Genomic DNA, 24357 nt, shown 5'->3' with positions numbered 1-24357 from the left:
TGATTGGCATACAAGGTTGCTAACTTGGTCCATGCTTGATTAGATATTGTGGCTACAGAGATGAGAGATATAATGGCATCGGAAAGTGGTGCAAAGATTGCCAGTGGATATGGAAACATTCTCTCAAGATACTCCAAATAACGGTAGCCAGTGGGCATCTTTTGGGCTAATTAGTCAGTCCAAAAGTCTTCCTAGCACATCATGACACGTCATGAAAGCTACTCTTCAGTATTCCTTGTATGCATTTTTATTTCAATCCTACCAGTGGCTGTGAGTTGTAACTAACCTATCCTGTAAACTTTGGCAAGGAAAGAAGGTTGCTACAACATTCATTTTGTTCTTGGTCTTTTTTACGTCAACTTGTAATTCTTTTAGGTTATGTTTGATTCTTGAAAAATTTGAGAAAAAATGTGAGAAAAAGAAAATAGGGAGAAAAAATGTCAAGAAAAAAGAGTGAAGGAAAAAAATAAATAAAAAATCAAAGTCAATAAAATATTTTTATATGCTTCTTCAAACTTATTTTACTTACTTTCCTCCATTATATAAAGACTAAATAATTTTAAGATGCATGAATTTCTAACTAATTTAAATTAATTTTGATTTTCTTTCATATTTTCCACAATGAAACCAAATATGAGAAAACTATTTTTCTCCACTTTTTTTTTTCTTTTCTTAATACTTTCCATGAACGAAACATAGCTCTAAAGAAAAGGTGAGATTGGTCATATATTGTTGTAATCTAGGATATTTGATTCAAAGGGATAAACTAATACCTAGTCCATTTTAAGAGGTATAGAAAAATCAAATTTGGAGGCAGGAGAAGATGATGACCATTGGATAATTAGTCCAACGATGGATGTTACTGATAGGCATATATGTGGAGGTAATGTTCTTCTCTAAGTCAAACCAATCAAACCCAATGCCAATTCTTAGGAGGGAAAGGAAAATATAAGGAGACTTGGAAAACACCTAAAATATGTTATTGGTCCTTACTTCAACTTGTAATGCTTCTAATTAAAGAAGAGATAAGATTGGCCATACTAAGTAGTATAAACTAATCCCTAGTCCATTTTCAAAGGTATGGAAAATTAAATTTGGATGTGGATGCGATGTTCATTCATATATTCAACTCAAGGGACCACACCATAGAATACAAATTAAAAAAAAATGGAATGAACAGATTTCCCAAGTTATGGTTGACCAATGGAAAGTTACATTGACTTTGATGTATGAAGAAATGTGTGACAAATCTTACAGGGGGAATAAAAATATAAGGAGACATGAAAAACACCTAAAATCTCAGGCATTCCTTATCTAGGAACAACTATGAATGCTCTTAGAGCTGTTGTATTTGTCTTCTCCTATGTATTCTCCCTCATAAGAATCTCTATTGCAGTAGACACCATAACTGTAAATCAACACATTAGAGACGGTGAGACCATCACTTCAGCAGGTGGGACCTTTGAATTGGGTTTCTTCAGTCCAGGTAATTCCAAGAATCGATACTTGGGGATATGGTACAAGAAAGTGGCTCCTCGGACAGTGGTATGGGTTGCCAATAGAGAAAGTCCACTAGCTGATTCATCAGGTGTTTTAAAAGTCACTCAGCAGGGAATTCTTGTTGTGGTCAACGATACTAATGGAATTCTTTGGAATTCTAATTCATCACGTTCTGCAGAGGATCCAAATGCTCAGCTTTTGGAATCTGGAAATCTTGTTATGAGAAGTGGCAATGATAGTGACCCAGAAAACTTCCTATGGCAGAGTTTTGATTATCCAGGCGATACTCTTCTACCAGGTATGAAGCTTGGAAGAAACAGAGTAACAGGCCTGGATTGGTACCTGTCATCATGGAAGAGTGCCGATGACCCTTCTAAAGGTAATTTCACTTGTGAGATTGACCTAAATGGATTTCCACAACTAGTTTTGAGGAATGGTTTTGTAGTAAACTTTCGTGCAGGACCATGGAATGGTGTTCGATATAGTGGAATACCTCAATTAACAAACAACTCAGTTTACACATTTAACTTTGTTTCTAATGAAAAGGAGATATATATATTTTATAATATTGTTCATCGCTCTGTTATTTTGAGGCATGTGTTAAATCCTGATGGTTCTCTACGGAAGTTAAAATGGACTGATAAAAACACTGGATGGACTCTTTACTCAACTGCACAGAGGGATGACTGTGACAATTATGCATTTTGTGGAGCATATGGCATCTGTAAGATTGACCAATCTCCAAAATGTGAGTGTATGAAAGGATTTAGGCCAAAGTTCCAAAGCAAATGGGAGGAGGCAGATTGGTCCCATGGATGTGTTCCAAATACTCCATTGGATTGTCAGAAGGGTGATGGATTTGCAAAGTTCTCTGATGTGAAACTGCCAGACACGCAGACCTCCTGGTTTAATGTAAGCATGAACCTTAAGGAATGTGCTTCCCTGTGTTTGAGGAAGTGCACTTGCACTGCTTATGCAAATTCAGATATCAGAGGAGGAGGAAGTGGATGCTTGCTCTGGTTTGGTGAGTTGATTGACATCAGAGAATTCACTCAAAATGGGCAAGAGTTTTACGTAAGGATGGCTACATCAGAATTAGGTATGAACTTTTCTTTTTCTTACTTGAGAAACATAAATCTCATACAAATTTCATGGTATATTTATTCAAAGGTTTTTAATTTTTCACCTTGCATACGTGGCTCTAGTTTTATCCCTTGATTTTGCAGCTTAAAGCTTTACCTCTGTCTCAATTGTCGCTAGTGTGAAAAATTTGAGACCAATTACTAAGCACATTATTTCATGGAATAAAATACTTAGAGTGTGTTTTGGAGTGTTTTCTCATGAGTGTTTTTTATGAGAATCACATATCAAGTGTTTCTCTAGAAAATATTACAAGTGATTTTTCCATACTACAAGTAATTTTTCAAAATTTTAAAAATATTTCCTAAATTTTGGCAAACATCTAATGTTTTTTCAAAAACACTTTTTAGGTTAAAAATGCATCCTAAAATCATTTGCTAAATGGACTCTTATTTTTTGAAGACTAGAGTGGAAAACAGAGGTCTACTCAAAAGTTGGAATATTTTCTTTTAGATTTCAATTATTGTGTAGCAGATGCTATAACACAGTAATACACCAACTGATTTGTGCCCTTAAATCCTATGAAAACTACAGTTCCTTGAACTCCTACTTTCATGTTTGTAAACTACAAATATATTTTGGATCAATGGTTACTATTCATAGGAATTTATGGTTTTTCTATTTTATTTCCTGGCTTTCCTGCTTAATTTCTTTCCATCTGTGTCAAGATGTTTTTTCAAGAAAAAATAGCAGCTCCAAGAAGAAGAAAAAGCAAGCCATTGTCATCTCTATATCAATTACAGGAATAGTTCTTTTAAGTCTAGTCTTAACCTTGTATGTGCTGAAAAGGAAGAAGCAGCTAAGGAGAAAAGGTAATTAACAAATTATAGTGCTCGTATCACTAAGTGTATTAGTCAGAAGTACTTTCACATGTTATCTGATTATGTATTACTAAAAAAAGGAGCAAGAGATTGACCTAGCTTATTTTGAATAATGTAGAAATGATCTAGGCTTAGAAATAGATCAAGTTCATGGTTTCTGTATATAGAATTTATGCATTCTTTAATTCTTCATTCCATTCTCCATTTTTTAGGATACATTGAACACAATTCAAAAGGAGGTGAAACCAATGAAGATTGGAAGCATCTAGAGCTATCATTATTTGACTTGGATACATTATTGAATGCCACTAATAACTTTTCTAGTGACAATAAGCTTGGAGAGGGTGGTTTTGGACCTGTTTACAAGGTAAGGGTATACCCTACAACAACTTACAAGTTTTTGAGAAGTTATCGATGTCCTCAATCCTCATAGTATCTAAATGAAGCCACATTTAGATATATGCCTTAATGTCTTGAAACCAGTACATGTGCTAATATTTTTGTGCCACTAATTTGTTTAGGGCTCCTCATTTTGAATATTGACAAGTTTCATTTAATATGCAAAGCTTTGGAATAAAAAGAATTTTATATTTTTAGGGAAAATTGCAAGAGGGACAAGAAATAGCAGTGAAGATGATGTCAAAAACTTCTAGACAAGGATTAGAAGAGTTCAAAAATGAAGTTGAATCCATTGCAAAACTTCAACATCGAAATCTTGTAAAGCTTCTTGGATGTTGCATTCATGGCAGAGAAAGGATGTTGATATACGAATACTTGCCCAACAAAAGCTTGGACCTGTTCATTTTTGGTTTGGCTTTCTAATACCACTATTTAGTTTCTTTATCTACTTGAGTGGTTTTTGTTTTTTGTTTTTCTCCTTTCCTATGCATATGCTAGGAAAATTCTTTATTTATAATAGATTTGACTGATCCTAAAGAAAAATTGTTGGGACCAAGATAAAGAATAGGTGTATTAATATGGAAAATCTTTCTTACTTCTATTTTCTATAATCTTTTGGCTCTTATATGAAAAACTATGGGTTTGGATCCCTACCATTAAGATCCCTTATCCATTTGTGTGTCCTTAACAGTGTTCTTTAATCACTAAGAATGAGTTTCAATCATACTCCCTTTTGTTTTTACATGTCATTGCTCTAAACAACTCTCATGGAATTTGAAATCATTTGTTTCTTAGCAATCTTTTCATTTATATTCAACAATCTAAGTAGTAGAACAAGTTAATTTGAATGATGAAAAAATGAACAGGTCAAATGCAAAGCATCATACTAGATTGGCCTAAGCGCTTCCTCATTATCAATGGGATTGCTCGAGGCCTTCTTTATCTTCATCAAGATTCCAGACTCAGGATAATCCATAGAGACCTCAAAGCTGAAAACATTTTACTAGATGATGAAATGAGCCCAAAAATTTCGGACTTTGGAATGGCAAGAAGTTTTGGAGGAAATGAAATTGAAGCAAATACAACAAGAGTGGCTGGAACATTGTAAGTATATCTAGTGATGTGTATATAATCTTATCTCTGTTGCTTGTGAATTCAATCTCTTCGTCAATGGCTTCCTACAGAGGTTATATGTCTCCAGAGTATGCAAGTGAAGGATTGTATTCCACAAAATCCGATGTTTTTAGCTTTGGTGTTTTGGTACTAGAGATTATAAGCGGGAAGAGAAACAGAGGTTTTAACCACCCAGACCATGAGCTTAATCTTCTTGGGCATGTAAGTATTTGGTAATGTTTCCTTATTTCAATATATAAAAGTAGTGCTAATCCTCTTTTAAATTGTCTAGGCATGGACACTTTATATAGAAGGTAGGTCTTCGGAATTTATTGATGCATCAATCGTGAACACTTGCAATCTATCGGAAGTGCTACGTTCAATCAATTTGGGTCTATTATGTGTGCAACGATTCCCATATGATCGACCAAACATGCATTCTGTGGTTTTGTTGTTGGGTAGTGAGGATGCACTATATCAGCCCAAAGAGCCTTGTTTCTTCATTGATAGGAATATGATGGAAGCAAATTCTTCTTCTGGTACTCAGTGCACCATCACACAGTTGGAAGCACGATAGAAGATGTATCATTTTGATGTTTTGTTATTTTTAGACTTGTGACCATATAAGCTTAAGTTTCAACTACTTTTGGCAACTTCTCTCAACTTTGACTCATCTAAGATATTATCAGGTATGCAATCTTTGCTACTGCCTTTTGTATGGATGATGATGGTTATTCATAGTATATAAGTTCAATAATAGAAGTTGACCATGTAATAAAAGCTATTATTTTCAAAAATACTAATTAGTAGCATCTTTTAGGGGAAACCTTAACTCTGTTTTTGGTCTTTTTTTTATATATTTCATTTATGCTATAATGGGTTTTGGTTTCTCTCTCGAATAATTTAATGAGATTACAATCTTGACATGTCAGAATCAATAAAAGAAAAAAAAAATGACCACAAACAACATGTGCTTAATTATTTTGTGAAGCTAACATATGGTATTTAAGTAGATTCTAGCCATAAATTGGAATTTATTTTCTTATCTATTTGAAGGGAATATATGCCATATATATATATATATATCTAGGAAGAATGATTGATTGATCATGGCCAACAAACCAAAATTGTCATGTTATATGTGAGTCAACCCTAAATCAACTCATTATAGATGGTGTGATATTCATTGTAATTGTTGGAAGCTTTAAACTAGGGTTTTTCAGCCTAGAGAATTCCACAAATTCAAACTTAGGGATATGATGCAAGAAAGTGTTTATGGAGACTAGTATAATTCCCACTGAGCTAATTTATAAGGAATTTTAAAGGTCATGGACCAATGACTCTTTCCATTCTTGGTGTTCTTAATAGCATTGTATTGTAATACATTCATGTAGAAAGTTCAAATGCTCAACTTTTGGAATTTAAAAATTATGCCATGATAATTGGAGATGATAGTGATCTAGAGAATTTCCTATGGCGGAGTTTTGATATCCATGCAATACTCTTCTACAAGGCATGAAATTAGAATGAAACATAGTAATAGGTTTAATGGGTTCTTGTCAACATGGAAGGGCATGGATGACCTTCCAAAGTTGTTATGAAATGATACCTACAACCATAATTTGGAAATAGAATAATAAAAAGAAAATAAAGCAATAAATAAAATAATAAATAAAACAATTGAAAAAATTACTTACATGTTAAACCCTCTTAATTAGAAGGGAAACCTTCACAAGGCAAGATCGAAAAATATTCACTATGAAAACAAAATTACAACATTTCTCTCAATTAGGAGGAGGTTTTTTTGGGATGAATACTGTAAGGGGTGGAAGTCTTCTTTTATAGCATAATGAAGGTCCCTTTCTTTTTGTCTCTTTCCTATGTGGGATGACTTCAACCTTAACATTCTCCTACTTGAAGTCATTCTTCCATGTATTTCCCTATCACATGTTGCTTATGTTATTTCCAAGCCATAAGAGGATTTGTACCAACTAAATTTGTCAGTATTTATTGGTTTTATCAAGGCATCTGCTAGATTGTCATTTGTATGGATCTTTTTCATATTCACAGTTCCTTCTTCCACCACTTCTCGAACAAAGTGATATTGAACCCATATTTTCTCAATCTTGGAATGAAAGACTAGATTCCTTGGAATATGCAAGACATTGACTATCACAAAACAAGGAATTTTTATTTATTTATTTTTTTTTTGTGCCCAAACTCCTCCAATAACCTTTTTATCCAAATAACTTTTTTTGCAAGCCTATGTAGCTACCATATACTTTGCTTCTATTGTATATAGAGTCACAATAGTTTGGAGTTTTGAAACCCAGCTCACAGCTACTCTTGTAAAAGTGAACACATAACTTGTAGTAGATTTCCTTTTATCAAGATCACTTCCAAAGTCTGAATCAACATAGTCTTTGATGATGAATTTTGATCCTTCAAAACACAATGTAACATTTGACGTCCCTTTGATGTAACTAAGAATCCTCTTAACTACATTTTAGTGTTTTCTCCTCGAATTTGCCATGAATTGACTTACTACTCCTACTACTTATGCAATGTCTAGTCTTATACAAATCATAACAAACGTTAAGTTTTCTACTATTGATGCATACGGTGTTCAAGATAGCTCCATCCTTTCTACTTAATTACTAGGACTTATACTTGAGGATAATTTATAATTCATAAAAAAATGGGATAGAAAGTGTCTTACAATCATGCATGTTGAAGCGATGTAAAATTTTCTTCAAATAGATTTGTTGTGAGAGCCAAATCTTCCTACTTTGTTTATCTCAGTGAATTTGCATTCCTAGAATCTTGTTTACTAGTCCTAGATCTTTCATCTCAAACATCCTAACCAATTGTGCCTTTAATTCTTAGACTCGATCTTTGTTAAGGCTTACAACTAACATGTCATCCACGTACAATAACAATATAATAAAATCATCATCGTCAAACCTCTTATAATATATACAATGATTTGAATTGAGTCTATTGTACCCAAGACTCAATATAAGGGAATCAAATCTCTTGTACCAACATCTTAGCACTTGTTTTATGTCGTATAAAGATTTGGTTAACTTACAAATCAAGTTCTCTTCCTATTTTCTTGAAAGTCTTCCGATTGGAGCATATAAATTTCTTTTTTAAGCTCTTTATGAAGAAATGCAATTTTTTGGTCAATGTGTAAATCAAATCTAGCACACATAGCCAAGACTACTTGAATTTATGTAAGCCAAACAACTAGAGAAAAATATCTTGTTGAAATCAACACCTTCTATCTAAGTATATATTTTAACTGTCAGTCTTGCACGATATCGCTCTACTTAGTCATTGTTATCACATTTGAACTTATAGAGCCACTTGTTTCTAATAGTTTTTCTTCTAGGTGGTAGTGGTACAAGTTTCCAAATTTGGTTCTTATGTAAGGCTTCAACCTCCTCTTGCATTGTTGTCATCCATAAAGATGAATCTGAACAGTTTAGGATCTCCTATAATTTGAAGGCTCTTCATCTTCTGTAATGAGACGGTATGCAACATCAGTTGCCATAACAAACTCTGAGTGGTATGAAGGTTTTCTTTTTTCTTTGATTGATTGTCGCACTTTAGTTGTCTCAAACTTAACTGGTACTTGTTTATATAGCTCTAGAACTACTTCAAAAGATTTTGGTTGTTCTTTGTTCTAACTATTTGTTTTCAATAAAACTTATAGTATCTATATTTTTCATCAATGTGTTATCTCCTTCTTCACTTTGTAACATGTCTTCTATAAAGATTGCATCTCTACTAATGGTAACCTTGCAGGTAATGGGATTCCATAGACAATACCCCTTTACTCGATCAATATACCTTAAGCAGGAGCATTTTTTGGATTTTAGATCCAACTTTGTTCTTTCTTAGTCATTATACATCAAATAAGTAGGACACCCAAATGTGTGTAAAGAGAAATAGTCCACCCACTTACCAGTCCCTAGGTGTCTTCATCTCAATTACTATTAATAGGCTTATTAATTATATAGCAAATGGTTTTGGTTACTTTAGCCTAAAACGTTTTGGGTATTTCCACAGTCTTTAACATAGCTCTCATTCTTTCTATGAGAGTTTTATTTGTTCGGTCTACTATGCCATTTTGTTGTGGAGTTAAGTAACAATGTTTTTTCATTGTATGCCTTCTTGATTGCAAAATACATCAAACTCCAAGCTACAAAATTCTCCTCTATTGTCTATCCTCAAACATTTAATCTTTTTTCCCATTTCAAGCTCCTTATGCACTTTAAAGGCTTTGAATACCGGAGAAACATTTGATTTTCTCTCAATGGGGTACACCCAACATCTTTTGAAGTAATCATCTACAAATAGCACCAAATAGTCTGCACCCCTAAGAGATGTGACAAATGATTCCCAAACATCATAATAAACCAAGTCTAGAATGTCTTTACTTCTTTTAGTAGATCTATTGAATCTTAATCTATGTTGCTTACTGATAACATAGTGCTCATAGAATGATAAACTTAAAGTTTTGAGTCTAGGAAGCAACTTTAATTAGAGAGGATTTTCAATATTTTTTCTGATTCACCTCATCATCAAGTCTTCTCTAGAATTTAGAATAAAAGTCTATGCTTATATGTCCTCTCATGTAGTATGTATAGATTTGCAGTAATTTTTTGTCTTCATCACCAGAAGTTCACATTTAATTACCTTCATGATTTCTTGTTTAGCATGAAATTCATATCCAAGGTGATCTAGTTGCCCTATTGATAGTAGAGTCTTCTTTAAGCCTTTCACATTTAGTACTGATTCATGCCCGATTGGTGTTCCAATTGATTCAACTCAATTGATGTGCTTTGATCTCAATCCTCAGACGGGAGTAATCAACAAAATTTATAAACCTATTTCACCATATACCGGGGTAGCATTTAGCTAGCATAGTATAGTGGCTCTAGGGTCATTCACTGGGATGGGTTTTCACTTCACAATTGATATTAATTCAAAGATAAATTGGTGCCTTTTCATTTCAAGGTTAGCTTTAAAAGAAAACATAAAGACGTTTGAATAAAGATTTTGTTTTAAGCTAACCAAAAATAATAGTAACTGATTTTAATTACAAAGAAAAGTGTTTCTTGGAGTTTAGATCATTGGGCTCAGATTCTTTGTACAAAAAGGAGAGTTCCGGTCACTTGTTTCTTTCCTCGCATTAGAGAATTAACATATAGTTAATTCTCTAACCGGTGTGGTACAGATGCTTCCCTTTAATGGGTTCAAACACTAAATCCCGCTCACTGATGCAACTTGCAATGGCTCGTGCCTCTCACCTAGCACTTGCCATTCAAGGTGATATTTAACCTTAGATTTCCCTTCACAAGCTCGCAAGAGATAACTAATGGATGTCTCCTTGGAGTCCAAAAGCTTACCAAGTGTTGGCAATTCTAGAAAATCATACCTTCAAACCACCTCCCAAAAGCTCGTAAGAGATAAATCAGTGCATTTCCATGGACGGAGATCACTTGCCTAACCAAGTGTTGGCCCAGGTGATTAAAAGGAGTTTTAAGTTAACTAAAAAGATAAAAACCATTAACGGGTCACACTTTCTCTTCATTAAAAACTAAAACAACAAAACTTCCAATTTATGCATGAGGAAACTTACCCGGCTTTCTTCACTCCAAGAGACAAAGAGCCTAGCCTCTCATCCTCTGAGGAAAAATCCTCAGAGTTTGATTGGCTAGAAAGAAAACTAATGAGAAAACAAGAATATATATGAAAAACAAAGCAAGTGCTTTGTTCGTCGATTCTATATATGATATCTATATATCTTTTATAATGGATGCAAGGGAATATCTATAGAGAAGTTTTTCCAACTTTCCTAGCTAAGAAATCTTATGGTTGGTGGATTACAAGGAGAAGAATGGAAATTTATACAAAAATATCTGAAGAAAAGATCTAAAAGAGTCGGTGCACAAATATCCCAGTTTCGCATGTTGCATGGTGACTTGCGAAAATTTCGCAAGTTGATTTCGCAACTTAGAATCCATTTTCGCACGTTGAGATCCAAGTTCACAAGTTGCAAAATCACTTTCGCATATTGGGCTTCACCGCGACTGCACAACTACCATCTACTTCCATTTCGCAAGGCTGGTTTTAAATTTCACACGTTGGAGTTCCAAATTCGCAAGATGCGAATTTGCCCTTCAGCTGGATGCAGTTGTCTTCCAAAGGCCATATCTTCCTCATTTCAGCTCCAAATCGTACACGGTTTAAAGCGTTGGATTCTTGAATTCCTGAGCTTTGAAATGGTATATAGCATGTAGAAAATGGACTTCGAAAAGTGCTCCAAAAGTGCGAAGGAAGACTACAGCTGCTGTCCTCTGTTTTCCTTACTCTGTTTTCCTCTCTCCAATGCTTTTTCCTTGCATACTTTGAACGACTAAGGCAAAGGACTATGAGGCTCCAAAGCTTGGTTTCTTCATGAATTTGAGCTTCCAAAGATTTGCCATGAAATATATACAGCTCTCCCTCATTCTTGGATTGCTTTGGTGTAGCTAAAAGCTATCAAAAACACCAAAACTTAACACAATTTGATTAGAAACGATTGCAAGGGTCCTTAACATGTCAATTGAGTTAAAAGGTAATAATTACTACTCAAGAGTATTTAAAAGAGTTAATTACAAATTACAAAATAGCACTTTTTGAGTAGTAATCAAGTACGTCTAGAATAGTGTGAATTAAACCATCATCCATCTTTACTTTGATAGAGCCAATGTCAATAATCTTTGAGGCACGGTCATTACCCATGTACACTAGTCCTCTTGAGATCGGTTTATATTGGTGAAACCATTATCTATGAGAAGTCATTTGCCATGCTACTGCTAAGTTAATTAACCAAACTTTAACAATTTTTTTTCTACCTTCTACAATTGTTTCCTTACTATACAAGATTTCATCTTCATCTAAAGTGCTTACTACACAACTTTGAGTATTTGATGGCGTAGATTATTTTCTTTTCCTGTTTTTCTCTACCCCTCTTTTGTAATGCCGATATTTTATTTATTTATTTATTTTATGTGCCATTTCTTTCCACATTGATAGCATTTAACTTTCTTCTTATCCCAGGACTTTAACATGTTCTATTTATGACTCCCACTAGAACCACATTCCGTTGATCTTCCTCTAGAAATAATTAGAGCCTCATTTTATTGAGAAGATGATATTCTATCTTATTTGTTTTAATCCTTACTTTCTTCCTTAAGTATAGTAATCATAACATCATTAAAGACTAGCATTGTCCTTAAATCACCATTGACCACATTTATGATGTGATGATCATATGAATCAAGCAAACTTTGGAACAGAAGTTCAACACGTTTCTTCTCTTCTATATTGTGCTATATAGTTGATAGTTGAGAGAACAAAGTTTTCAGGGTGTTGTTATGTTCAATCATCGAATTAGATTCTAACATCCAAATAATGTAAAGTTTTCTTTTCAAGTTTTTTTTTTTTTTTTTTTTTTTTTTTTTTTTTTTTGTGCAACAACTTGACTTCATATAGTTTTGTCAAAGTATCCTAAATTTCTTTTGTCGACTATAATTCTAAGATGCTTGACCGTATATTATCTACTACTACTAAATGCAAGTTTTAAACAACATCCCTATTCATTTGCTTTTACTTTTTGTCTTCAACATTTTTTAGAATTTCACCAATTGCTTCTAGGCAATTTTCCTTCCTTAAGATAACATTCATTTTCATTTTCCATAGCCCAAAATTGTTTCCATTGAACTTTTCTATTTCAAATTTCACTGCTATTTGTTTTACTTTTACATTGAACAATAACCTAGGATAGTAGTAAGTGTCTATGTTAAATATACCAAGAAAGTCCCCAAGAAGGTGGAGGGGTCACAATGGCCTCACTTAAAACCCACTTTCCTTATGCTCTTATTGTCCTTTTGATAAAACTTTCCTAAACATGTATTAACCACACAAATAACCACCTACTATTCTAAACCTAGACTCTAATACTAGTGATACTCATAGTAATAATTGGAAAATATAATAATTAAACAAATAGAGCAATAAATAAAAAATGGACAAAATCACTTACAAGGTAAAAAATCTTCTTAATTATGAGGGAAACCTCCACGGGGCAAAATCGAAAAATGTTCACTATGAAGGCAAAATTATAACATTTCTCTCAATTAGGAGGAGAGAACATAAAAGCTTACAAAATGATGAAAACCTTTTTTTTTTTATGGATGAATAATGTAGGGGATGGAGGATTTCTTTTATAGCACAAGAAAGTTTCTCTCACCCATCCCCCTCTTTTTACCTTCTTCTGATGTGAGATGACTTCAACCTTAACTAAAACATGGTTCAAAGTCATAGTATCGATTGCCAACTTAGCAAGTCTTAAGGCATATTCATCTTGATTTCTCAAATCAATATTAAATGATATGCACAATATGCTAGTTAAAATTTCAAAAAACTTAAAATAAATAATAAAAAACTTAGAAAAATAATTATAATTAGATATACTCAATAAATTAATAAATTAACAACTATCACATTTAATATTATCTATTTTAGTTTATGAGAACTTACATTTTTTGAAACACTACCATATTCATTTTTACATCAAGTACCAATTTTTAATAATGATATATCCTAAAAATAAAAATAAAATGATAAAAGGTTATTGGTAAGAATGATTATTTTGAAAATGAATTAGTTTAAAAATTTTGTGTTGTAAGTTCAAGTTGTACCATGAGTTGGTTAAAGGATTCATATTTGAGTTGATTGAATTATTGTTGGTCCCATTGATACCAACTCAAGTATGGGACTCTTTGCAGCCAAGACCAAGATAGATACAACTCAGTGATATGGTGATATCTACTAATATCGGTTGACACTTTGAACCATCTTTGGCGATGATGGGGTAGAGGTGCTACGTTGTAATGTCAGTTTTAATTCCTCGATGGCAAGTGGATAGTGATAGTGGAGGAGTATTGATAGATAGTAGCATGTGGATATCTTGTTAATTAAAGAAGGAAAAGAGAGGGACGAAAAAAAAGAATTTCCCTCTTAGCCCTTAGAAAATTCTTCATTCTACATTTCTTACCCCAATAAAAAATTATACTTTCAATTTTTTGTAGGGGTGTATTGTGTTTCCTAAAAAATATTATACTTTATTTTCTCCAAAAAAAAAAAAAAAAAATCAGCTAAAAGTCTCCTTAAAAAATTTCTACTCAAAGTCTTCCTTGAAAAACATTTATACTCAAAGTCTTCCTTAAAAAAAAATTTTGCTGCAATGTTTTGTTGAAAGTCCTTTCTAAAAATTCTAACTTCCTTTTTAAATTCTAATTTTTCACTTTAAAAGTCCCAATGAAATGACACCCTTTTTTTCTACACATGATTATTTAAAATGCAAATTGAAAGTTAAAAAATAAATAAATGCAATGAAAATAAAGATAAAAGTGTAATGAGCTAAAATAAAATAATATAAATAAAAAATGTATGGACTAAGAGCAAGGGGGCCTAATTTGTGCCAATATGGAATGAGCCAAAAATGAGCCAAGATGATGCACCATGTGTAGGGGCCTAGGGGTGGGATTACATTATAATGGGTCAAGACAAATTTAGGGGCCTATGCCTGGCCTCTTAGTGTAGTTTATTATAGTTCCTTTGTTGCTGCTCTTAGTTTTTCTCTAACTAAATCCTTTTCCTTATCTTTCTCTATTCTCTCTCATCTTGGCCTACTCATCATTGCAAATATTAGACAAAACCTAATCCAATCAAACTTCAAGATGAGAAAAATAGATATACAAAATAATCTAACAAATCTATGAAAATTTTCATATAATAATAAGGCATTTATTCCATCACAATCATTATGGTATTGCATCTTATTACCACCAACAAACACTACCATAAAAGATTGTCAAACACAAGTCACAAACAAATAAATAAATGAGCATATAGACAATTAAATAAATACATAAAAAAAATGAATAAACAAAACTATACACATAAATACTATCCCAAGCCAAGGATTATTGCAACCTTGGCTTTGATACCATGCTCTCACGAATCAAATTCCAAGCAACCTATAACTTGACCCATGACCCTAAGTCAAAGGTTTAACCTTAAGGGTTACTCTCATTGACCAAAATTTCTCTATTGTACCAAAATACTTAGCCTTTTTACGTAGTAACTCTGGTCAAGAAAAACTAGAGAAAGAGTCACTACGGCTTTTGTAGTATTCCGGGTATCGTTCTCAAGGACTGGCTTATGAAAATTGTCAATACTAGAATAAATGAATTGTTTTTGTTTAAATCCTTAAGTGAAAAACAATATGTGAATAATGTGAAACCAAGTAAAAGAAATTAAATTAATAAGAGAAAATGAATATTGATTTTAAATTCAATTGATTCAAGTTTGGGGTTTTCCACAATCCAACCCAGGGTATAGAAATTATAGAAAACAAGGGTATTTTAAGTAATATGATCTTAGGTTTTTAGGATCCTTGGCCACTCGCGATCAAGTTGGGTTCTATAACTCAAAATTGCATCCGAAACCTAATTTTTCCTTTTTAAAACAGATTCCTAAAACCATCAAATAATGAGATTGATTATCAATTTAAGATTTGGCTTTTTAACCCTTCCTACTCCTTATAGCTTTGTTTAGGGGCAAATAACGGCTGGTAAGACGAGGAAAACAAATGATCAAGAATTACCAAGAATCACTAGTATCGAGTAATAACCTACCGTATTATTCCCTAAACGAACTCACAAGGATAGGATAAAAATAATAATAAATTGTCATCCAACCAATAATTAATCTCATTGTTATAGTAATTTACCCATTGTCCCTATAGATTTCCTAGCCCTTAGGTTTTCATGCTTCAAGCCCCAAGTTGGCTCTTAGCCTCTCATGGGGGTGATGTCACATTCACAATCCATAATAGGGTAAAAATCCATAATTTGAATCAAAAGAAACTAAAAACAATATATTCAATAAAGAAGAAAAAGAAAACAAACCAAAGTTCTCGTCTTCTTCCACCTTCAATGTCAAACTCTCCAGAAAAAAATCCAAGATCCCTAAAACCTAGAATTGAGAGAGTTTATATAATATCCTCAATTACCTAACATGTGGCACACTCTCATTGGCCACTTATTACAAAATAATTTCCTAAAAATGATTAAAAAACAATAAAATGGTGATTTCTAGTCGTGTGGGGTCCACCTAGGGCGGATGGAGTGCTTTAGATGCAATTCCCGAGGTAGAGGAGGCGGAACATCAAAGTGGCAGTGGGTGAATTCAAAATTGGTGTCATTTCGAAGTGGAGGAGGCGGAACATCAAAGTGGCAGTGGGTGAATTCGAAATTGGTGTCATTTCGAAGTGGATTTCGAATTCATAAGTTGAATTTCGAAATCATAAGTTGAATTTCGAAATCATTTCGAAATGACCCTCCATCTTGGTGCAGTTGTCTTCAAATGGCTATAACTTCTTCATTTCAGATCCGATTTGCAAACCGTTCGAAGCGTTGGACTCCTGACTTCCCGAGCTTCGAAACGATATATAGTATGTATATAATAGACTCCAGAAAGTGCTCCAAATTTGTCCTCAAAGTCAGAGTATATAATGCCATCAGATTTTTGAGTTCTAAATTTCCATGCAGCTCAATCTTGCTTCATGCCTCATTTCCCATGCTTTCTTGCCTTCTTTCTTACTCCATAATGGTCATTTATCATCCTCCAACCTCATGATATCCTCGTTTTGCCTTTCCTTACATTCAATGAGTCTTGACTCACTTATTTCCTCATTTAGCCCTTTCTTGATCTTTCAAAATCTAAAGTCATTCAATTTGCACAATTTTCTTCCCTTGAACCTGAGATAAATCTCCAAAGTATAGATTAAACTCATGGCTAGGGCCTTAGCATTGATTTAGGTCAAGTTGGGTGATTTGAATGTCCTTTGGTGCACAAATCATATCGAATATGTGTCATTAGAGCACATATTTTGGCTCCAATCACTCATCTAAGATGGTAATCAACTTGTCTAACTCAGATTTTTTTCTTATATATACTGGGATTATCACAAATTAATTTTAAACAAACTCACTTTTTCTAACCATTAGCTTTCACTAGCCAATAAATGCTATTAATACCTTATTACTTGTTCACCTAAGATAATCATCCAAGTCTCTACATCATTTCTAAATTAAGTGTTCCTATATTTTGTTCATTACAAACCAAAGTATAATTAAATTACATATATTAAATTCCATTAGTACATATCCAAAATTTTAACACAAATAAACATCAATATTTTTAAGCAACTCCTAAACCTCCTAGGACATTTTGAAACCCTCTTGATCCACCAATGGGTCCTCATGAATAGTACATGTTTCTAAAAAAAAAATTGAAGAGAAATAGATGAGCATTTCCACATTGCTTAGTGTGCACCGAAGAGGGTTAATAAGTAATAATCAAAGGCTAAAACTACATGAAAATAAGCATTCAAACATTAAACAAATGTTTTATTTTAACCCAAATATATAAAATATATAGATCTTGCTAATTAATAGAAAATGGAAATGGATACACCCAATCATATAATGTACTACTATTGTTGGGCTTTCATCAAATGATGTATGTCCATACCCAAATGCACTTCTCATTTGAAGTCTTTTTAGGGTAAATTTTTATGTTTTTCATATTAGAGATCTCATTTCTTTTTTAATTTGCCCTCTCTATTGGCCTTATTTTTTGCCATATATATATATCTAACATATTAACACAGCTATGATGCAAATGCAATGTATAATATAACATTAACACAATTCAATAGTCTCAAAATTGAACATAAATAATTTGTCTTCAATTTTTATGAGTTAAAATTATCAATGAAGGACAATTTTGATTTTTTCTAGCATCATTTTTTATTAACATCAATAAAAATTTATAAAATCATTGTGCAAATAATTTCTCATTAATACTTTTGAGTAGGCCAAGAATTTAGGAGATTTCTTCTTGATGTAAAATCTCATGTAGGCTTGGGTGCGAGGTAGTCCCTCATTGATTTGTAAATTGGTGCAAGCTCAAATGGCATTCTAGCATTGTTGTAGTAACTGATGTTTTGGTATTCCATTATAGCATTCAAATTCTAAACTTCAACAATCTAACTTCAATAAAAATATCAACAATCTATACTTCTCATTCTTCAATAAAGTTTGACTGCTAATAATACTAAACCATATATCTATATTTTTGTCAACATAATTAATTCTTCAAATCCAAAATTATTAATTATAATATCTTCAGAAACTCTCTATAATAACATTAATGTGGTACAAATTCAACTCATTTGTTTGACCATTAAAATTCTTAAAATTCTCCCATCCAAATTTAACGCATGTTCCTAATTTTACATTTTTTATTTTTCAATTTTGGCTTTACTAGAAATTTTTTTAACTCAAAATTGTCAGGTGACATAAAATAACAAGATATTAACTTAAAGGACATCATCAAACAAAGGATTCTTGTGATTCTTAATGGTTCTAATAAAATCATCTAGTCTTCTAATTCATTGTGGACAATAAGGAATCCAATTGCCCAAATTTTGAAGTTATGAAATATTGCCATAAAAAATGAAAATGATAATGACCTAAAAAACTTCTTATGGTAGAGTTTTGATTGCCCAGGCGACACTCTTCTACTAGGCATGAATCTTGGTAAGAACATGGACAAGCCTAGATTAGTATCTATCTTCATGGAGGAGCAATGATGACCCTCTCAAAGGTGATTTTACATATGCACATAATTCTAGTGGATATCCAAAACCATTATGAGTGGCTTGGTCGTGATCTTTCAATCCATTCCATGGAATGGCCTTTGATTAGTGGGTTTCCTAAATTGAGGCATGTTAACTCAACCACACATGAGTAGAAATAAATAAAGATAAGAGATTTTAACGTGGTTCAATGATTAGTGTGATCCTTAGGTCCATGGAGCACACTAACTAACACTAAAAAATACGTTGATAAAATGAAGATGGAAAAGTTATAATGGTGAAGGCTCTGCTTCTCCTTTTAATTACAATTGTACATATAATATTTTTCTCTTTCTCACAAAATCCTAAATTATAAAAGGGGTAAATAACAAAGGCAAACTCGTCATTCAATAAATAATAATACAATCCAAGTTTCTACATCGAAATCTTGTGAAGCTTCTAGGATGTCACATTCATAGGGAAGAAAAAATGTTGATCTACAAATACATGCCTAGAAAAAAAATTGGATTTCTTTATCTTTGGTTTATCTCTAAAACCTTAATATGAATAGTCTCATATTGCTTTAGTGATTTATTTTTTTGTTTTATTTCTCTAGACATATTCCTTCCTTGTATTAGAGATTGACCAAATGCTTCCAAGTTTGCTTCCATTTTTTTCTAGTCTATTTGGGCCTACTATAAACCATTAGGATTTTGAACCTTGAGTATGAAAAACTACTACCCTTGTCATGCTCTCTGGACAATTTTTTCTTGTCATTGAGAATGGGCATGAGTCACTCCTATGAAAAATTTTAAATTCATTTTTTTCCAAAATTATTTTCAACTTTTCAAAAATTCAATAAGAAAAATGGATCATCTTGGATGAATAAAAAAATTGACAGATCAAGTGCAAACAATGGTACTAGATTGGCTTAAATGCTTTGTCATTATTAATAGTATTGCTTGTGGACTTCTTCATCTTCATCAAGACTCCAAGTTTAGAATAATCCATAGGGATAATGTTTTACTTGATAATGAGATGAACCCTAGAATTTCAAACTTTGTCATGGCTAGCTGTTTTGGAGGAAATGAATTTGAAGCAAGAAAAAAACAAGTGGTGGAAACATATTAAGTACCTATAGAAATGTTTCCAATTGTTTATTTCTATTGCTTGTAACTTCATATCTTCCTTCAATGGTCTCCTAGATTGGTTACATGTCTCCAAAATATTCCATTGATGGAGTGTGCTCAATAAAATAAGATGTTTTTAGATTTGGGGCTTTGGTGCTAGAGATTTTAAGTAGGAAAAGAAACAAAGGTGAAAGTGAATCTCAAAGATAGACTACACCTAGGGGGGGAGAGAGAGAATTAGTGTTATTGACCGATTTAAAAGGTCTCCCAACACAATTTATCTAACCTTAGAGATTTTTTACAATTTTTCATTTTCTTTTCAAACACTTTCCAACACAAAGTGAAGATCATATGCAAACATGAATGCAACAACACTCCCCCGACAATTTTCATAAGTACAATTTCTCATCGATGCAAGTTTCCAATTCTATTGAATAACATTGCCCAAAATAAACAAAGAAACTATCCATGATATCCAAATAAAATCACGCCTATATCATTCATTGTTCTTCCATTCATCTATATCCACAAGTATTAAATGAAAAACTAAAACTAAAAATTAATCAAGCATTAGAATAAGATAAAGAGAGATAAGACATCAAAATTTACATGGAAAACCTCTAAAGAGATAAAAAATCACAGGCCTACAATTGATAAAAAATTCCACCATGAAGAAAAAGTAAGTGTACAAGGATTTACCTAACTCAAGTCCCAAACCCAATAGTTTAGAAATTAAGAGATGAATGAAGGAATCAACCCATTTTTTCTCAAGAAAATCCATTAAAAAAAAATTTGGATCACAATAAAAATGTTGGATTTTCTTGGCAACCAAAACCCCAAATTAGGAAAGAAGAGGAGAACCAAAAAAGGAGGATTGTTGTGTCTCTCTAGTGTTCTCTCTACAAAATAGGAAGCAACTTTTAGGTTTTTGAATGAAGGAAGCCCTTGATCCAACGGATAAGATATCATCAAGAAAGTGAGATCTAGATCGATCTAACCTATGCTTAGATCAATCTTGGAACAAAGCATTTTGAACACTTGGTAAAAAATAATTCTCAAGCCTTCCCAACTCCTTAAAAAATATTTTAAGAAAAATAACATTTAAACAATATGGTTGATTCAATTCGATCCAACTCCAACATCAAGTGCATACCTTGGTCTCTTTAGCAAATTCAATAACTTGATCTTCATTAGGCAAGTAGTCTGAAGAAGGATTTGGAAAAACTGAGTTAGAGACACTTAAGAATTTTGTCCGGAATTGTCAACCTAGCTAAACACTCACAAGAGGAGTAATAACTAATATCTCTTTATTTCATTGCAATAGAACTATTGCTATCATGATTTGAATGTTGTAGGCAGGGACACTCTATATGGAAGGTACGCCTTTGGAACTGATTAATGTATCCATGGGGGATGCCTATAATCAATTTCAACTGCTATGTGCACTCAATGTGGGACCATTATGTGTTCAATGTTATCCAGATGATCAATCAAACATATCTTCTATGGTTCTAATGTTGAGTAGTGAGGGTGCATTATCTCAGCCTAAAGAGACTGGTTTTTTCATTGAAAGGAATATGAAAGAAGGAAATTCTTAGCAAAGAAAGCATGCAGTTTTTTCTGACAATGAATACCCTGTTACACTATTAGAGGGTGGATAGAAGGCATTTCTTGTTAACTTTTTTTTGGCTTGTCTCCAGGTCTGTGACTGTGTGATCACTGTTGAGGTGAGTTCAGTGATGATAGGTAATTTGGAATGGATCAAAGATGGGGGATGGTAATAGCTTGTCCAAGTTTTTCCAGCCAGGTTTTGCAGTCTATTCAATCTTTATCAGTCCCACTTTTATATACAATGAAAGCCAATTTTCTACATTAAAATTCAATAATAGGAGCTTCAACACATAACATTTCCCAATATGCGTTTGGATGGATTTATTGTTTTTTCAAACATTCCATTCATTTGTATGTTGTAATATCCTGCAAATCTTGGCTTTGCTTTTGGTGTTTCCTGGTCTTTTGAAGGGGGTTGGCTTCTTTACCTTGTGGTTGCTTGAGTTTTTTCCAACATTCCCATTTTTTCTTGTAGCATAGGAATTTTAAATGAAGACCAAGCCTACAATGAATGAACATTTTGTTTCTGGTTTTAATTTTACTAATGGCATGTTTTGATTAACCAAATTTGTTCTCAAAATAAGTGACCATGTCATGCTAGATATTTAAAATAGACAAAATGCATTTCTAAAACAAAGATTGTGTTCCAAACATTGATATACTCCTCTATTGAATCCAACTCTCATTCATGCATTTCGCATCTCTCTTAGAATGGAGGCTAACTTTTGAGGAGTAAGCGGTTTCTCAATGAACTCATCCACACCAGCATCCAGAAATGCCTGCTTCTCCCTTTCATATGAGCATGCAGTAACACCCAACATTTTGCTACAAATGCCCATTGCTCGAATCCGCCTAGTGGTCTATAATATAAGAATAATAAAGAATAAAAAATACACGAGTATGACAATAAAAAATATAAAAACATTAATATTAAAAAAGAGAGAGAAAGAGAGAGAGAGAAACATGTATTTCTAAAATATACAAAAAGAAAAGTGTGGACAAATTGGAAAATGTTTAGGGATCTAGTAAATAATTTAATCATATAAGGTTAAATGATAGTTTGATTCTTCTATATAGCAGGAACTATAATTAGTAAGAATTATTTAGAATGAATTTGGTAGATTCTTTACATTGCTTCTAAATTAAATTGTTAGCAAACTAATTAACATATAAGAAAGGTGAAAAAGTACCACACATTACACGAATATTACACATTGCACGTTTACCATAATTGTGTACTTGTAGTAGAAAGCATAATTAGTATGCATGTCATGACTTTGGTAGATTCATTTTGTTCTTTCTAAATTATATTGTTGGCAAATTAATAAACTTGACCAGAGAGGTGAAACAATACCACACATTAAACATGTAGTACACGCTGCACACAGGATACAAAAATGATAAGCTTACCTCAACTCCATTCATGATTGGGAGTACCATAGCTATGATGATGAGATTGAAGGTTGCCCCAGAGGCCAAGAGATCCAGAGCATCTCTCCCACTTCCCACAACTTGGGTCTCAACACCTTGAGATTCTAAAATTGCTTTCTCCAATATTTGACAAATTCTATCACTATCCACCACAAGTGCAGTAAGCTTGCTATTTGAAATCAAACCACCATTTCCTGAAGGTGAAATTCCTTGTTGAAGTGATTTCTCGTTGTTGTTGATCTTACTTGGTAGCTCCATCTTACACCCTATTGATTTTCCTTCCAACCTGATAATATTTACACAAGAAAGAAAAACAATTCTTTAGAAAGTAGAAAGATATGCATATAAGGATTCAAAACCACAATGTTGATACCTATAGAAAGAACTCTTCAAATTTGGTGACCATCTACAAACTTGTATACAGGTTATATAGATGGTGGGCAACCAATGGTTTCTTCTCACCTATCATTTTTGAACAAAAAAGTGAATAAATGCCAGTTACATGGTAGGTGGATTCACAAAAAATGTGCATAATCCAAAATATGGATTCGCAAAAAGTGCACATACTCCAAGCCCTGGATTCACAAAAAATGTGAACAATCCAAGGCATGGATTTGCAAAAGGCGTGCATAATCCGACTTGGATTCACAAAAGTGCGCATAATCCAAGGCATGGATTTGCAAAAAGTGTGCATAATCCAGGCCCTGGATTCACAAAAAGTGTGCATAATCCAAGGCCGGATTTTTTCTTTTTATGGTGATATTTTAGATTTTCTCATCTCTCAACCGTAATTATTTGTACTGTTCTGTTCAAATGAAGGTAAAGCATGTCTTCCATTGTTCTGCTGTTGGGTACTGAGGCTGCATCGCCTCAGCATAAAGAGCCTGGTCTTTTCTTTCAAAGGTGTGTTGGGGCCAAATTCTTACCCTGACAAGCAAGGGCCAGTTTCAGCTAATTATGCAGTCTGGTTAGTCTTTGCCTGTGTCTCTTATAGGTATAAAACCATGGCCAGGAAAGGGAATTGCTGCAACAGTCATTCTGTTCTTGGTTCTTTCTTCGCCATGTAATTCTTCTAAAGAAGAGGTGAGATTGGTCATGTGAAAACTGAATATTAGGTCCATTCAAGGGAGAAACTAATCCCTAATCCATTTCAAGAGGTATAGAAAATCAAATTTAGACATTCAGTCCATTTATGGATGGACCCCTTACTGATAGTCCACTGTTACATTTGTACATGGAGGTTGATGTTCTTGTCTTAAGTCACAATAATCAAACAGATATTCAAAAGAAACGGTCTCCTTACTCAAACCCTCTTAACTTATTGGACACCTCTGCAAATACCCTCTTATTCATATACCTTGAATGACTCTGAAAACTTGGATACTAGGTGTGGACTTTGTGATCCTAACTTGAAAAAGAAAAAGGACAAGGAAAAGGAAAAGAAATT

General features: G+C 33.1%; 2 protein-coding genes across 2 annotated transcripts; one reads left to right on the top strand and one right to left on the bottom strand.

The window, feature by feature from the left end:
- The first annotated feature begins 1326 nt into the window (after positions 1-1326).
- LOC117909141 (G-type lectin S-receptor-like serine/threonine-protein kinase At4g27290) lies at positions 1327-5550 on the top strand. Its single transcript, XM_034823032.1, has 7 exons — positions 1327-2599; positions 3309-3435; positions 3597-3828; positions 4059-4269; positions 4727-4964; positions 5045-5195; positions 5266-5550. Exons 1-7 carry the CDS (start codon positions 1327-1329, stop codon positions 5548-5550), a joined length of 2517 nt encoding a protein of 838 aa, XP_034678923.1.
- Positions 5551-22165: 16615 nt separating this feature from the next.
- Positions 22166-23168, bottom strand: LOC117909139 (two-component response regulator 24-like). The gene is made up of 2 exons (XM_034823031.1): positions 22890-23168; positions 22166-22339 (listed from the first exon to the last, which is right to left on the bottom strand). The coding sequence occupies exons 1-2, from the start codon at positions 23166-23168 to the stop codon at positions 22166-22168; spliced, it is 453 nt and encodes a 150-aa protein (XP_034678922.1).
- Positions 23169-24357: the final 1189 nt, after the last annotated feature.

Source organism: Vitis riparia, chromosome 19, assembly GCF_004353265.1.
Source record: "Vitis riparia cultivar Riparia Gloire de Montpellier isolate 1030 chromosome 19, EGFV_Vit.rip_1.0, whole genome shotgun sequence".
Classification (NCBI taxonomy): Eukaryota; Viridiplantae; Streptophyta; class Magnoliopsida; order Vitales; family Vitaceae; genus Vitis; species Vitis riparia.
Note: the sequence above shows the minus strand (reverse complement) of the source record. Positions and strands in the feature narration are given on the sequence as shown.

Bases quoted from the DNA above. Each gene is read 5' to 3' on its own strand.
- LOC117909141 (XM_034823032.1), top strand. From the start codon at position 1,327: ATGAATGCTCTTAGAGCTGTTGTATTTGTCTTCTCCTATGTATTCTCC. The intron at 2,600-3,308 runs GTATGAACTTTT...ATCTGTGTCAAG, and splicing joins GATGGCTACATCAGAATTAG to ATGTTTTTTCAAGAAAAAAT. The intron at 4,965-5,044 runs GTAAGTATATCT...GGCTTCCTACAG, and splicing joins ACAAGAGTGGCTGGAACATT to AGGTTATATGTCTCCAGAGT.
- LOC117909139 (XM_034823031.1), bottom strand. From the start codon at position 23,168: ATGGAGCTACCAAGTAAGATCAACAACAACGAGAAATCACTTCAACAA. The intron at 22,340-22,889 runs GTAAGCTTATCA...CTTATATTATAG, and splicing joins CAATCATGAATGGAGTTGAG to ACCACTAGGCGGATTCGAGC.